Source organism: Oncorhynchus mykiss, chromosome 13, assembly GCF_013265735.2.
Source record: "Oncorhynchus mykiss isolate Arlee chromosome 13, USDA_OmykA_1.1, whole genome shotgun sequence".
NCBI classification, from domain to species: domain Eukaryota; kingdom Metazoa; phylum Chordata; class Actinopteri; order Salmoniformes; family Salmonidae; genus Oncorhynchus; species Oncorhynchus mykiss.
Genome location: NC_048577.1, coordinates 65,454,964 through 65,471,017, shown reverse-complemented (window position 1 = coordinate 65,471,017; position 16,054 = coordinate 65,454,964). Strand labels below are relative to the sequence as shown.

The following is a 16,054-nucleotide window of genomic DNA, read 5'->3' as shown; positions in this document are numbered from 1 at the left end:
CAGGCCGGCAGGGAGGGAGGGAGGCAGACGGACAGGCCGGCAGGGAGGGAGGCAGACGGAAAGGCCGGCAGGGAGGGAGGGAGGGAGGGAGGCAGACAGGCCAGCAGGGAGGCAGACGGACAGGCCGGCAGGGAGGGAGGGAGGCCGGCAGGGAGGCCGGCAGGGAGGCAGACGGACAGGCCGGCAGGGAGGGAGGGAGGCCGGCAGGGAGGGAGGGAGGGAGGCCGGCAGGGAGGGAGGGAGGCAGGCAGGCAGGGAGGGAGGGAGGGAGGCAGGCAGGGAGGGAGGGAGGGAGGGAGGGAGGCAGGGAGGGAGGGAGGGAGGGAGGCAGGCAGGGAGGGAGACAGGCCGGCAGGGAGGGAGGGAGGCAGACGGACAGGCCGGCAAGGAGGGAGGCAGGCAGACGGACAGGGAGGGAGACGGACAGGGAGGGAGGCAGACGGACAGGCCGGCAGGGAGGCCGACGGACAGGCCGGCAGGGAGGGAGGGAGGCCGACGGACAGGCCGGCAGGGAGGGAGGGAGGGAGGCAGACGGACAGGGAGGGAGACGGACAGGGAGGGAGGCAGACGGACAGGCCGGCAGGGAGGGAGGGAGGGAGGGAGGGAGGCCGACGGACAGGCCGGCAGGGAGGGAGGCCGGCAGGGAGGGAGGGAGGGAGGCCGACGGACAGGCCGGCAGGGAGGGAGGGAGGCCGACGGACAGGCCGGCAGGGAGGGAGGGAGGGAGGCAGACGGACAGGGAGGGAGACGGACAGGGAGGGAGGCAGACGGACAGGCCGGCAGGGAGGGAGGGAGGGAGGCCGACGGACAGGCCGGCAGGGAGGGAGGCCGGCAGGGAGGGAGACAGGCCGGCAGGGAGGGAGGGAGGCAGACGGACAGGGAGGGAGGAAGGCAGACGGACAGGCCAGCAGGGAGGGAGGGAGGCAGGCCGGCAGGGAGGGAGGCAGACGGACAGGGAGGGAGGCAGACGTACAGATGGGGAGGGAGGGAGGCAGACAGACAGATGGACAGGCCAGCAGGGAGGGAGGCAGACAGACAGATGGTCCGGAAGACAATCCTATATATTCCACCTTCTACACTAGGTTTACTCTAGTAGAACTATACACAGTGTTGTCCTGCTCAGTCTTAACCATCGTTCATCATGCAATTCAACTATACACCATTTATTGGTCCATTGTTTATTCAAATTTACAGCATTGACGTCACCATGGAAACTCCACGCCCAAACTCCATCCCACCCCCCCACCCAAAAAACAGGCTGATATGTCACAGTCTCATTCCAACCACACAGTGTGGAGAAAACGTCTTTTAAAAACAGCCACTCTTAACAACAACATGTTTTAGAGTTACCTTTTTAGCTAATAGACTGTTAGTTTACACACTTCCTCTGTTCAATTATAACGTGTTTTGTGTCTTGTAGAGATACGAGTGTTTTATTTGCGTTTCCTCAACACCAGATACATGAGTCCACTGAAGACAGTCATGGGGAAACTGATCCAGGCCAGGACGTAGGATGAACCGTATCCTCCCTTCCTTAGAGACTCCTCCGTAAAACTCTCCCTCTGCGCCGTGTATATGGACGCTCCGATCATCACACACAGGCCTGGGGGAGGAGGAGGGGGGGGTTAGGAACTAGGATAGGAAGGATACAGGAACACAGGCCTGGAGGAGGGGGGTTAGGAACTAGGATAGGAAGGATACAGGAACACAGGCCTGGAGGAGGAGGAGGGGGGGGTTAGGAACTAGGATAGGAAGGATACAGGAACACAGGCCTGGAGGAGGAGGAGGGGGGGGTTAGGAACTAGGATAGGAAGGATACAGGAACACAGGCCTGGAGGAGGAGGAGGGGGGGGTTAGGAACTAGGATAGGAAGGATACAGGAACACAGGCCTGGAGGAGGGGGGGGGGGGTTAGGAACTAGGATAGGAAGGATACAGGAACACAGGCCTGGAGGAGGGGGGTTAGGAACTAGGATAGGAAGGGGGTAGGATACAGAACCCCTCCAACTGACAGGACGTTTAAAACAGGAACACAGGCTTCCTTTACAGCGGCTTCACAAATTATTCATACCCCTTGACTTATTCCACATTTTGTTGTGTTACAGCCTGAATTCAAACTTTATTTTTTATTTTTTATTTTTTAAAGTGAAAATGTGTTTTTAGACATATATTGAAGATGAAATACAGAAATCTCATTTACATAAGAATTCATACCTGAGTCAATACATGTTAGAATCAACTTTGGCATTGATTATAGCTGCGAGTCTCTCTGGGTACGTCTCTAAGAGCTGCGAGTCTCTCTGGGTACGTCTCTAAGAGCTGCGAGTCTCTCTGGGTACATCTCTAAGAGCTGCGAGTCTCTCTGGGTACGTCTCTAAGAGCTGCGAGTCTCTCTGGGTACGTCTCTAAGAGCTGCGAGTCTTTCTGGGTACGTCTCTAAGAGCTGCGAGTCTTTCTGGGTACGTCTCTAAGAGCTGCGAGTCTTTCTGGGTACGTCTCTAAGAGCTGCGAGTCTTTCTGGGTCAGTCTCTAAGAGCTGCGAGTCTTTCTGGGTAAGTCTCTAAGAGCTGCGAGTCTTTCTGGGTACGTCTCTAAGAGCTGCGAGTCTTTCTGGGTCAGTCTCTAAGAGCTGTGAGTCTTTCTGGGTAAGTCTCTAAGAGCTTTGCACACCTGCATTTTACAATATTTACACATTCTTTTAAAAATGATTCAAGCTTCTGTCAAATTGGTTGTTGATCATTGCTACACAGCCATTTTCCAAGTCTTGGCATAGATTTTCAAGCCAAAACTCTAACTAGGTCACTCAGGAACATTCAATGTCTTGTTGGTAAGCAACTCCAGTGTATATTTGTCCTTGGTGTTTTTAGGTTATTGTCCTGCTGAAAGGTGAATTAATCTCCCAGTGTCAGACTGAACCAGGTTTTCCCTCTAGGAGTTTGTCTGTGCTGAGCTCTATTATTTTTATTTTTGTCCTAATAAACTCCCTAGTCCTTGTAGATGACAAGCATACCCATAACATGATGTAGCCACCACCATGCTTGAAAATAAAAGAGTGTTGTGTTGGATTTGCCACAAACATAACATTTTGTATTCAGGAAGTAAAGTTCCTTCTTTCCACTCTGTCATTTAGTTTAGTATTGTGGAGTAACTACAATGTTGTTGATCCATCCTCAGTTTTCTCCTATCACAGCCATTCAATTCTGTAACTGTTTTAAAGTCACCTTTGGCCTCATGCTGAAATCAATGAGCGGTTTCCTTCCTCTCCGGCAACTGAGTTAGAAAGGACGCCTGTATCATTGTAGTGACTGGGTGTATTGACACACCATCCAAAGTGTAATTAATAACTTCACCGTGCTCAAAGACTCTTTGTTTATTTACCATCTACCAATAGGTAGGTTGCCTAGTGGTTAGAGTGTAGAGGAGGTAGGTTGTCTAGTGGTTAGAGTGTAGAGGAGGTAGGTGGCCTAGTGGTTAGAGTGTAGAGGAGGCAGGTAGCCTAGTGGTTAGAGTGTAGAGGAGGCAGGTAGCCTAGTGGTTAGAGTGTAGAGGAGGCAGGTAGCCTAGTGGTTAGAGTGTAGAGGAGGTAGGTTGCCTAGTGGTTAGAGTGTAGAGGAGGCAGGTAGCCTAGTGGTTAGAGTGTAGAGGAGGTAGATGGCCTAGTGGTTAGAGTGTAGAGGAGGTAGATAGCCTAGTGGTTAGAGCATTGGACTAGTAACCGAAAGGTTGCAAGATCGAATCCCCCGAGCCGACCAGGTAAAACAGCCCACTGTTCCGAGGCCGTAATTGAAAATAGGAATTAGTTCGTAACTGACTTAACTCGTTAAAGGTAACGTAAAATAATAAATAGGGCTCCTTCTCTGTGAGGCCTTGGACTCACAATACCCCATGACGACATCACAATACCCCATGATGACATCACAATACCCCATGACGACATCACAATACCCCATGACGACATCACAATACCCCATGACGACATCACAATACCCCTTGACGACATCACAATACCCCATGACGACATCACAATACCCCATGTCGACATCACAATACCCCATGACGACATCACAATACCCCATGACGACATCACAATACCCCATGACTGGTGGTTGAATCTGTGTTTGATATTCACTGCTCGACTGAGGGACCTTATGTGTGTGGTACAGAGATGAGGTAGTCATTCATAAATCATGTTAAACACTATATTATTGCACACAGTGAGTCCATGCAACTTATTATGTAACTTGCTGAGGACATTTTTTGCTCCTGAACTTATTTAGGCGTTTCCATAACAACGGGATTGAATGCTTACTGTTAATAAGACATTTCAGCTTTTCATTTTTAATTAGTTTGTCAAAATAAAAACAAAAACATAATTCCGCATTATATTTGACATTTATTTAACCCTTTTATTTTATTTAACCTTTATTTAACCTTTATTTAACCTTTATTTAACTAAGCAAGTCAGTTAAGAACACATTCTTATTTACAATGACGGACTAATACGGCCGAACCCGGGACCATTATGGGGGATTGTGGGTAGGCCAGCGACACACCCTTTTAAAATTCAGGCTGTAACACAACAAGCTGTCTTTGATTGGTAGATTTAGTATTCCCAGTATTGGTACTCACCAGCCAGTAACTGTCTTTGATTGGTAGATTTAGTATTACCAGTAGCTGTCTTTGATTGGTAGATTTAGTATTGCCAGTAGCTGTCTTTGATTGGTAGATTTAGTATTGCCAGTAGCTGTCTTTGATTGGTAGATTTAGTATTCCCAGTATTGGTACTCACTAGCCAGTAACTGTCTTTGATTGGTAGATTTAGTATTACCAGTATTGGTACTCACCAGCCAGTAACTGTCTTTGATTGGTAGATTTAGTATTACCAGTATTGGTACTCACCAGCCAGTAACTGTCTTTGATTGGTAGATTTAGTATTACCAGTAGCTGTCTTTGATTGGTAGATTTAGTATTGCCAGTAGCTGTCTTTGATTGGTAGATTTAGTATTGCCAGTAGCTGTCTTTGATTGGTAGATTTAGTATTGCCAGTAGCTGTCTTTGATTGGTAGATTTAGTATTCCCAGTATTGGTACTCACTAGCCAGTAGCTGTCTTTGATTGGTAGATTTAGTATTACCAGTATTGGTACTCACTAGCCAGTAGCTGTCTTTGATTGGTAGATTTAGTATTACCAGTATTGGTACTCACCAGCCAGTAGCTGTCTTTGATTGGTAGATTTAGTATTACCAGTAGCTGTCTTTGATTGGTAGATTTAGTATTCCCAGTATTGGTACTCACTAGCCAGTAGCTGTCTTTGATTGGTAGATTTAGTATTACCAGTATTGGTACTCACCAGCCATTAGCTGTCTTTGATTGGTAGATTTAGTATTGCCAGTAGCTGTCTTTGATTGGTAGATTTAGTATTCCCAGTATTGGTACTCACTAGCCAGTAGCTGTCTTTGATTGGTAGATTTAGTATAGCCAGTAGCTGTCTTTGATTGGTAGATTTAGTATTCCCAGTATTGGTACTCACTAGCCAGTAGCTGTCTTTGATTGGTAGATTTAGTATTACCAGTATTGGTACTCACCAGCCAGTAGCTGTCTTTGATTGGTAGATTTAGTATTGCCAGTAGCTGTCTTTGATTGGTAGATTTAGTATTACCAGTATTGGTACTCACTAGCCAGTAGCTGTCTTTGATTGGTAGATTTAGTATTACCAGTATTGGTACTCACCAGCCAGTAGCTGTCTTTGATTGGTAGATTTAGTATTCCCAGTATTGGTACTCACTAGCCAGTAGCTGTCTTTGATTGGTAGATTTAGTATAGCCAGTAGCTGTCTTTGATTGGTAGATTTAGTATTGCCAGTAGCTGTCTTTGATTGGTAGATTTAGTATTCCCAGTATTGGTACTCACTAGCCAGTAGCTGTCTTTGATTGGTAGATTTAGTATTACCAGTATTGGTACTCACTAGCCAGTAGCTGTCTTTGATTGGTAGATTTAGTATTGCCAGTAGCTGTCTTTGATTGGTAGATTTAGTATAGCCAGTAGCTGTCTTTGATTGGTAGATTTAGTATTGCCAGTAGCTGTCTTTGATTGGTAGATTTAGTATTACCAGTATTGGTACTCACCAGCCAGTAGCTGTCTTTGATTGGTAGATTTAGTATTACCAGTAGCTGTCTTTGATTGGTAGATTTAGTATAGCCAGTAGCTGTCTTTGATTGGTAGATTTAGTATTACCAGTATTGGTACTCACTAGCCAGTAGCTGTCTTTGATTGGTAGATTTAGTATTACCAGTATTGGTACTCACTAGCCAGTAGCTGTCTTTGATTGGTAGATTTAGTATTGCCAGTAGCTGTCTTTGATTGGTAGATTTAGTATAGCCAGTAGCTGTCTTTGATTGGTAGATTTAGTATTGCCAGTAGCTGTCTTTGATTGGTAGATTTAGTATTACCAGTATTGGTACTCACCAGCCAGTAGCTGTCTTTGATTGGTAGATTTAGTATTACCAGTAGCTGTCTTTGATTGGTAGATTTAGTATAGCCAGTAGCTGTCTTTGATTGGTAGATTTAGTATTACCAGTAGCTGTCTTTGATTGGTAGATTTAGTATTACCAGTATTGGTACTCACTAGCCAGTAGCTGTCTTTGATTGGTAGATTTAGTATTCCCAGTATTGGTACTCACTAGCCAGTAACTGTCTTTGATTGGTAGATTTAGTATTGCCAGTAGCTGTCTTTGATTGGTAGATTTAGTATTACCAGTATTGGTACTCACTAGCCAGTAGCTGTCTTTGATTGGTAGATTTAGTATTGCCAGTAGCTGTCTTTGATTGGTAGATTTAGTATTGCCAGTAGCTGTCTTTGATTGGTAGATTTAGTATTGCCAGTAGCTGTCTTTGATTGGTAGATTTAGTATTGCCAGTAGCTGTCTTTGATTGGTAGATTTAGTATTCCCAGTATTGGTACTCACTAGCCAGTAGCTGTCTTTGATTGGTAGATTTAGTATTACCAGTAGCTGTCTTTGATTGGTAGATTTAGTATTGCCAGTATTGGTACTCACCAGCCAGTAGCTGTCTTTGATTGGTAGATTTAGTATTACCAGTATTGGTACTCACTAGCCAGTAGCTGTCTTTGATTGGTAGATTTAGTATTACCAGTATTGGTACTCACCAGCCAGTAGCTGTCTTTGATTGGTAGATTTAGTATAGCCAGTAGCTGTCTTTGATTGGTAGATTTAGTATTGCCAGTAGCTGTCTTTGATTGGTAGATTTAGTATTACCAGTAGCTGTCTTTGATTGGTAGATTTAGTATTACCAGTAGCTGTCTTTGATTGGTAGATTTAGTATTCCCAGTATTGGTACTCACCAGCCATTAGCTGGATGATGGCTGTAAAGACAAATCTCTCTCCTTGTTTCAGTTTGAAGAGCTGAAGGATGAACACAAAGAAACCCACGCAGCAGAGAATTGTGGACAGGATCATAGTGGCCTGGACAGCCTGTAGATAGACTAGAAAGAGAGGAGTGTTACAGAGAGAGAGACACAGAGAGAGAGAGAGACACAGAGAGAGAGAGAGACACAGAGAGAGAGAGAGAGAGACACAGAGAGAGAGAGAGAGAGAGAGAGAGAGACAGAGAGACACAGAGAGACAGAGAGACACAGAGAGAGAGAGACACAGAGAGACACACAGAGAGACACAGAGAGAGAGAGACACAGAGAGAGAGAGAGACACAGAGAGAGAGAGAGACACAGAGAGAGAGACACAGAGAGAGAGACACAGAGAGAGAGAGAGACAGAGAGAGAGAGAGAGACACAGAGAGAGAGACACGGAGAGAGAGAGAGAGAGGTCTACAAACAGACACACACGTCCTTCGTGATAAGTCCTGGTTGCTAGGTTACCTGCGTCAGTGGAAGCGCCGTTCTTGACAGGGAGACATGTTACGTTACAGGAGTACCACAGGTCGGTGTAAATCACGTTGCCTCCTGGAGCAGACGCCACCCACCATGCCTAGACGGAGAGAGGATGTAGCTATAAAATACAGCACCAGTCAACAGTGTAAATCACGTTGCCTCCTGGAGCAGACGCCACCCACCATGCCTAGACGGAGAGAGGATGTAGCTATAAAATACAGCACCAGTCAACAGTGTAAATCACGTTGCCTCCTGGAGCAGACGCCACCCACCACGCCTAGACGGAGAGAGGATGTAGCTATAAAATACAGCACCAGTCAACAGTGTAAATCACGTTGCCTCCTGGAGCAGACGCCACCCACCATGCCTAGACGGAGAGAGGATGTAGCTATAAAATACAGCACCAGTCAACAGTGTAAATCACGTTGCCTCCTGGAGCAGACGCCACCCACCATGCCTAGACGGAGAGAGGATGTAGCTATAAAATACAGCACCAGTCAACAGTGTAAATCACGTTGCCTCCTGGAGCAGACGCCACCCACCATGCCTAGACGGAGAGAGGATGTAGCTATAAAATACAGCACCAGTCAACAGTGTAAATCACGTTGCCTCCTGGAGCAGACGCCACCCACCATGCCTAGACGGAGAGAGGATGTAGCTATAAAATACAGCACCAGTCAACAGTGTAAATCACGTTGCCTCCTGGAGCAGACGCCACCCACCATGCCTAGACGGAGAGAGGATGTAGCTATAAAATACAGCACCAGTCAACAGTGTAAATCACGTTGCCTCCTGGAGCAGACGCCACCCACCATGCCTAGACGGAGAGAGGATGTAGCTATAAAATACAGCACCAGTCAACAGTGTAAATGACGTTGCCTCCTGGAGCAGACGCCACCCACCATGCCTAGACGGAGAGAGGATGTAGCTATAAAATACAGCACCAGTCAACAGTGTAAATGACGTTGCCTCCTGGAGCAGACGCCACCCACCACGCCTAGACGGAGAGAGGATGTAGCTATAAAATACAGCACCAGTCAACAGTGTAAATCACGTTGCCTCCTGGAGCAGACGCCACCCACCATGCCTAGACGGAGAGAGGATGTAGCTATAAAATACAGCACCAGTCAACAGTGTAAATCACGTTGCCTCCTGGAGCAGACGCCACCCACCATGCCTAGACGGAGAGAGGATGTAGCTATAAAATACAGCACCAGTCAACAGTGTAAATGACGTTGCCTCCTGGAGCAGACGCCACCCACCATGCCTAGACGGAGAGAGGATGTAGCTATAAAATACAGCACCAGTCAACAGTGTAAATCACGTTGCCTCCTGGAGCAGACGCCACCCACCATGCCTAGACGGAGAGAGGATGTAGCTATAAAATACAGCACCAGTCAACAGTGTAAATCACGTTGCCTCCTGGAGCAGACGCCACCCACCATGCCTAGACGGAGAGAGGATGTAGCTATAAAATACAGCACCAGTCAACAGTGTAAATCACGTTGCCTCCTGGAGCAGACGCCACCCACCATGCCTAGACGGAGAGAGGATGTAGCTATAAAATACAGCACCAGTCAACAGTGTAAATCACGTTGCCTCCTGGAGCAGACGCCACCCACCATGCCTAGACGGAGAGAGGATGTAGCTATAAAATACAGCACCAGTCAACAGTGTAAATCACGTTGCCTCCTGGAGCAGACGCCACCCACCATGCCTAGACGGAGAGAGGATGTAGCTATAAAATACAGCACCAGTCAACAGTGTAAATCACGTTGCCTCCTGGAGCAGACGCCACCCACCACGCCTAGACGGAGAGAGGATGTAGCTATAAAATACAGCACCAGTCAACAGTGTAAATCACGTTGCCTCCTGGAGCAGACGCCACCCACCATGCCTAGACGGAGAGAGGATGTAGCTATAAAATACAGCACCAGTCAACAGTGTAAATCACGTTGCCTCCTGGAGCAGACGCCACCCACCATGCCTAGACGGAGAGAGGATGTAGCTATAAAATACAGCACCAGTCAACAGTGTAAATCACGTTGCCTCCTGGAGCAGACGCCACCCACCATGCCTAGACGGAGAGAGGATGTAGCTATAAAATACAGCACCAGTCAACAGTGTAAATCACGTTGCCTCCTGGAGCAGACGCCACCCACCATGCCTAGACGGAGAGAGGATGTAGGATGAATAAAAATATAAAATACACCTACTCATTCCAGGGGTTTTTTTTTTCCTTTATTTTTTTTAAAACTACTTTCTACATCGTAGAATAATAGTGAAGACATCAGATCACACCCTTTGCCTTGATGACAGCTTTGTACACTCTTTTGGCATTCTCTCAACCAGCTTCATGAGGTAGTCACCTGGAATGCATTTCAATTAACAGGTGTGCCTTGGGAAGAAAAAAAATTACATTTTGAGTTCTTAATGCGTTTAAGCCAATCAGTTGGGTTGTGACAAGGTTTGGGGGGGGGGGGTTAAGAAGATAGCCCTATTTGGTAAAAGACCGAGTCCATATTATGGCAAGAACAGGTCAAATAAGCAAAGAGAAAGGATTAGAATAAATCTCACAAGACGCTGTGGAAGGTACACTGCCTTCGGAAGGTCAGACCCCTTGAATTGTTCCACATTTAGTTACATTTACAGCCTTGTTCTAAAATGGATTAACTTCACTAGGGTAGGGGGCAGCAATTAGAAATTTAAAAAAAAATCGCTATTTCTGACTATTGTGAGCTCTCTCCTTGGCTGGAAAATGTCTGTATGGGTTGGATTTACAACAAGTTTATCTTTAAAAATGGTGTACAATACTTGTATGTTTGAGGAATTTTAATTATGGGATTATCTGTTGTTTTGAATTTGGCGCCCTGCACTTTCACTGGCTGTCGTCGAGGTGGGACGATACCGTACCACTTGTACCAGAGAGAGGCTTTTTTACCTCAAATATTTCTGTTGTTCATTTTTAATACATTTGGTAAAATTTTGAAAATTCCTGTTTTCGCTGTCATTACATGGTATTGTGATATCATTATGGGGTATTGTGATATCATTATGGGGTATTGTGATGTCATTATGGGGTATTGTGATGTCATTATGGGGTATTGTGTGTAGATTGATGAGAGAGGGTTCAATCCATTTTAGAATAAGGCTGTAACGTAACAATGTGCAGGGAAAAAAAAAAGAGTCAGAATGTTTAAGTGACGTTTGGACAAAGGTCTGGGTTTGGTACTGTACATTGTTGATGGTGCTGATGAAGAGGAGGATGACTGAGATGACGTGGAAGAGGAGGATGAAGGTTAAAATCACCAACATGTCTGTCTGTTACACGGGAACCTAGAGAGAGAGAGAGAGAGAGAGAGAGAGAGAGAGAGAGAGACAGGGATAGAGAGAGAGAGAGAGAGAGAGGGATAGAGACAGAGAGGGATAGAAAGAGAGAGAGAGAGAGGGATAGAGAGAGAGAGAGACAGAGAGAGAGAGATTATATAGTTCACAATAATCGAGCAGGAAACTCCTTGTGTGAACTACAACAGGATACATTACTGTAGATGGGTCTGTTGTGAACTAGACGGGTCTGTTGTGAACTAGAAGGGTCTGTTGTGAACTAGAAGGGTCTGTTGTGAACTAGACGGGTCTGTTGTGAACTACAACAGGATACATTCCTGTGCTGCGGTAGACGGGTCTGTTGTGAACTAGACGGGTCTGTTGTGAACTAGAAGGGTCTGTTGTGAACTAGACGGGTCTGTTGTGAACTAGACGGGTCTGTTGTGAACTAGAAGGGTCTGTTGTGAACTAGACGGGTCTGTTGTGAACTAGACGGGTCTGTTGTGAACTAGACGGGTCTGTTGTGAACTAGACGGATCTGTTGTGAACTAGAAGGGTCTGTTGTGAACTAGAAGGGTCTGTTGTGAACTAGAAGGGTCTGTTGTGAACTAGACGGGTCTGTTGTGAACTAGACGGGTCTGTTGTGAACTAGAAGGGTCTGTTGTGAACTAGACGGGTCTGTTGTGAACTAGACGGGTCTGTTGTGAACTAGACGGGTCTGTTGTGAACTAGACGGATCTGTTGTGAACTAGAAGGGTCTGTTGTGAACTAGAAGGGTCTGTTGTGAACTAGAAGGGTCTGTTGTGAACTAGACGGGTCTGTTGTGAACTAGACGGGTCTGTTGTGAACTAGAAGGGTCTGTTGTGAACTAGAAGGGTCTGTTGTGAACTGATGGGTCTGTTGTGAACTAGACGGGTCTGTTGTGAACTAGACGGGTCTGTTGTGAACTAGAAGGGTCTGTTGTGAACTAGACGGGTCTGTTGTGAACTACAACAGGATACATTCCTGTGCTGCGTTAGATGGGTCTGTTGTGAACTAGACGGGTCTGTTGTGAACTAGACGGGTCTGTTGTGAACTAGACGGGTCTGTTGTGTACTAGACGGGTCTGTTGTGAACGCTGTCCAGTACCACGCAAGGTTAATAACTTCAGCGGATGGATTTCTCATTCAGCACTAATCCTAATGCTAAGAGGAAACTAAATCCCAACTACAGCTAAAGCTTTCCTCTCTGTGCCACATTTGAGCCAATCAACAGATGAGTAATGATGACTGAGGAGCCAATCAACAGATGAGTAATGATGACTGAGGAGCCAATCAACAGATCATTAATGATGACTGAGGAGCTAATCAGATCATTAAGGATGACTAAGGAGCCAATCAACAGATGAGTAATGATGACTGAGGAGCCAATCAACAGATCATTAATGATGACTGAGGAGCCAATCAACAGATCATTAATGATGACTGAGGAGCTAATCAGATCATTAAGGATGACTAAGGAGCCAATCAACAGATGAGTAATGATGACTGAGGAGCCAATCAACAGATGAGTAATGATGACTGAGGAGCCAATTAACAGATGAGTAATGATGACTGAGGAGCCAATCAACAGATGAGTAATGGGTTTCTCCGGGTTCATCTCTCTGTGGGTGATGGCTTTGTTATGGAAGGATTGGGAATATTGGGGAAGATGCCAGAGCTGTTAGAGTTAAAGAATAACCAATTGGAATAGCTCTCTCGCTCTCTCCTACTCTAACTCAGTAGTTGGCATCAAAGCCATCAAATCAAATCATCCTAATAGACGATGTTAGATGTAGGGCCCCGACCCAGTTCCCTCTTTTAGTGGAAAATGCTGACTTGGATTTCACTTTTAATGTAATTTCTTCTCTTTTTTTATATAACACAGTCCTTAGATCTCTCCCTCTCGCTTACACACACACACACACACACACACACACACTACGCTGACTTAGGCCATGGAACAAATGATGGAAGCGAGAGGAGAGAGCTTCCAACACCACTAAGCTCCTTCCATCTTCCACGTGTAGAACTGTTGAGTCTTCTGTTTGAAGCTTTCGTTACCTCCTCCTCCGGGTCTTCTTCACCTCCTCCTCCTGGTCTTCTTCACCTCCTCCTCCTCCTCCTGGTCTTCACCACCTCCTCCTCCTCCTCCTGGTCTTCACCACCTCCTCCTCCTCCTCCTGGTCTTCTTCACCTCCTCCTCCTGGTCTTCACCACCTCCTCCTGGTCTTCACCACCTCCTCCACCACCTCCTCCTCCTCCTCCTGGTCTTCACCACCACCACCTCCTCCTCCTCCTGGTCTTCACCACCTCCTCCTCCTGGTCTTCACCACCACCTCCTCCTCCTCCTGGTCTTCACCACCTCCTCCTCCTGGTCTTCACCACCACCTCCTCCTCTCTTTCTCTAGGTCTTCACCTCCTCTCTCTCTAGGTCTTCACCTCCTCTCTCTCTCTCTCTAGGTCTTCACCTCCTCTCTCTCTCTCTCTCTCTCTAGGTCTTCACCTCCTCTCTCTCTCTAGGTCTTCACCACTTAGAACACAAACACAGTAGAGAGAGACAGCGAGTAATCCAGCTACACACACACACACACACACACACACACACACACACACCCCAGAACACTAGTGAAACCCCAAAACTTCTATCCTGCGTCTGTGTGTGTCCGTCCAAGTGTGACTGACAGGGTCCTCCTGACCAGGTATGGAACCGTGTGTTACATCATTCTCTGCTGTTATGTTCCACTCAAACCATGACCCTTGTTTAGCAGTAAAACCATGACCCTTGTTTAGCAGTAAAAACAACCATGACCCTTGTTTAGCAGTAAAACCAACCATGACCCTTGTTTAGCAGTAAAACCATGACCCTTGTTTAGCAGTAAAACCATGACCCTTGTTTAGCAGTAAAACCATGACCCTTGTTTAGCAGTAAAAACAACCATGACCCTTGTTTAGAAGTAAAACCAACCATGACCCTTGTTTAGCAGTAAAACCATGACCCTTGTTTAGCAGTAAAACCATGACCCATGTTTAGCAGTAAAACCATGACCCTTGTTTAGCAGTAAAACCAACCATGACCCTTGTTTAGCAGTAAAACCAACCATGACCCTTGTTTAGCAGTAAAACCAACCATGACCCTTGTTTAGCAGTAAAAACCAACCATGACCCTTGTTTAGCAGTAAAAACCCAACCATGACCCTTGTTTAGCAGTAAAAACCCAACCATGACCCTTGTTTAGCAGTAAAAACCCAACCATGACCCTTGTTTAGCAGTAAAACCATGACCCTTGTTTAGCAGTAAAAACATGACCCTTGTTTAGCAGTAAAACCATGACCCTTGTTTAGCAGTAAAACCATGACCCTTGTTTAGCAGTAAAACCAACCATGACCCTTGTTTAGCAGTAAAAAACCATGACCCTTGTTTAGCAGTAAAACCATGACCCTTGTTTAGCAGTAAAAACACATGACCCTTGTTTAGCAGTAAAACCAACCATGACCCTTGTTTAGCAGTAAAAAACCATGACCCTTGTTTAGCAGTAAAACCATGACCCTTGTTTAGCAGTAAAAACACATGACCCTTGTTTAGCAGTAAAAACAACCATGACCCTTGTTTAGCAGTAAAACCAACCATGACCCTTGTTTAGCAGTAAAACCATGACCCTTGTTTAGCAGTAAAACCATGACCCTTGTTTAGCAGTAAAACCATGACCCTTGTTTAGCAGTAAAAGCATGACCCTTGTTTAGCAGTAAAACCATGACCCTTGTTTAGCAGTAAAAACAACCATGACCCTTGTTTAGCAGTAAAACCATGACCCTTGTTTAGCAGTAAAACCATGACCCTTGTTTAGCAGTGAAAACATGACCCTTGTTTAGCAGTAAAACCATGACCCTTGTTTAGCAGTGAAAGTTGTATTCCTTCATGGGTTATTTTATTTAGTTGCCTTTATTTTGGTTCAGACATAAATAACGTGAATCCGGTGTGTTTAGAGCCAACCTTTAGAAAGCCATACCAGCATATGTTATTCAGCTGAGACACAGACCCTGCAGGACACACACACACACACACACAGTCCTGTCCTGCTGGGTTCAAAGGCTTCCCTCTGACTCTGGAATCCCAAAATGACTACCGGGGGGGGGGGGGGGGGACGTTCAACCGTCCTTAGTGGTGTGTGTACACACATTCCTGGGGGGACATGGCCATGAGAAATGACTACCACGTATATCAACGAATTGGCGCGGGCACTAGAACAGTCTGCAGCACCCTACTAGAATCTGAAGTCAAATGTCTTCTGTTTGTTGATGATCTGGTCCTTCTGTCCCCAACCAAGGAGGGCCTACAGCAGCACCTAGATCTTATGCACAGATTCTGTCAGACCTGGGCCTTGACAGTAAATCTCAGTAAGACCAAAATAATGGTGTTCCAAAAAAGGTCCAGTCGCCAGGACCACAAATACAAATTCCATCTAGACACTGTTGCCCTAGAGCACATAAAAAACTATACATACCTCGGCCTAAACATCAGCGCCACAGGTAACTTCCACAAAGCTGTGAACGATCTGAGAGACCAGGCAAGAAGGGCATTCTATGCCATCAAAAGAAACATAAATTTCAACATACCAATTAGGATCTGGCTAAGAATACTTGAATCAGTTATAGAGCCCATTGCCCTTTACGGTTGTGAGGTCCGCTCACCAACCAAGACTTCACAAAATGGGACAAACACCAACTTTGCAAAAACTTCCTCCATGTATAACACAACACCAAATAACGCAGAGCAGAATTAGGATGATTCCCGCTAATTATCAAAATCCAG

General features: G+C 46.0%; 1 protein-coding gene across 2 annotated transcripts in view; it reads right to left on the bottom strand.

The window, feature by feature from the left end:
• Positions 1-1,166: 1,166 nt before the first annotated feature.
• Positions 1,167-16,054, bottom strand: part of emp2 (epithelial membrane protein 2) — a 22,736-nt gene continuing 7,848 nt past the window's right edge. The window contains exons 1-5 of one of the 2 annotated variants that reach the window (XM_036939712.1): positions 13,307-13,325; positions 11,139-11,237; positions 7,890-7,998; positions 7,359-7,499; positions 1,167-1,603 (exon numbers count right to left, since the gene is read on the bottom strand). In XM_036939712.1, the coding sequence (XP_036795607.1) occupies positions 1,434-1,603; positions 7,359-7,499; positions 7,890-7,998; positions 11,139-11,216 (498 nt within the window). In that variant the 5' untranslated portion in view covers positions 11,217-11,237; positions 13,307-13,325 and the 3' untranslated portion in view covers positions 1,167-1,433. 2 annotated transcript variants of the gene reach the window in all.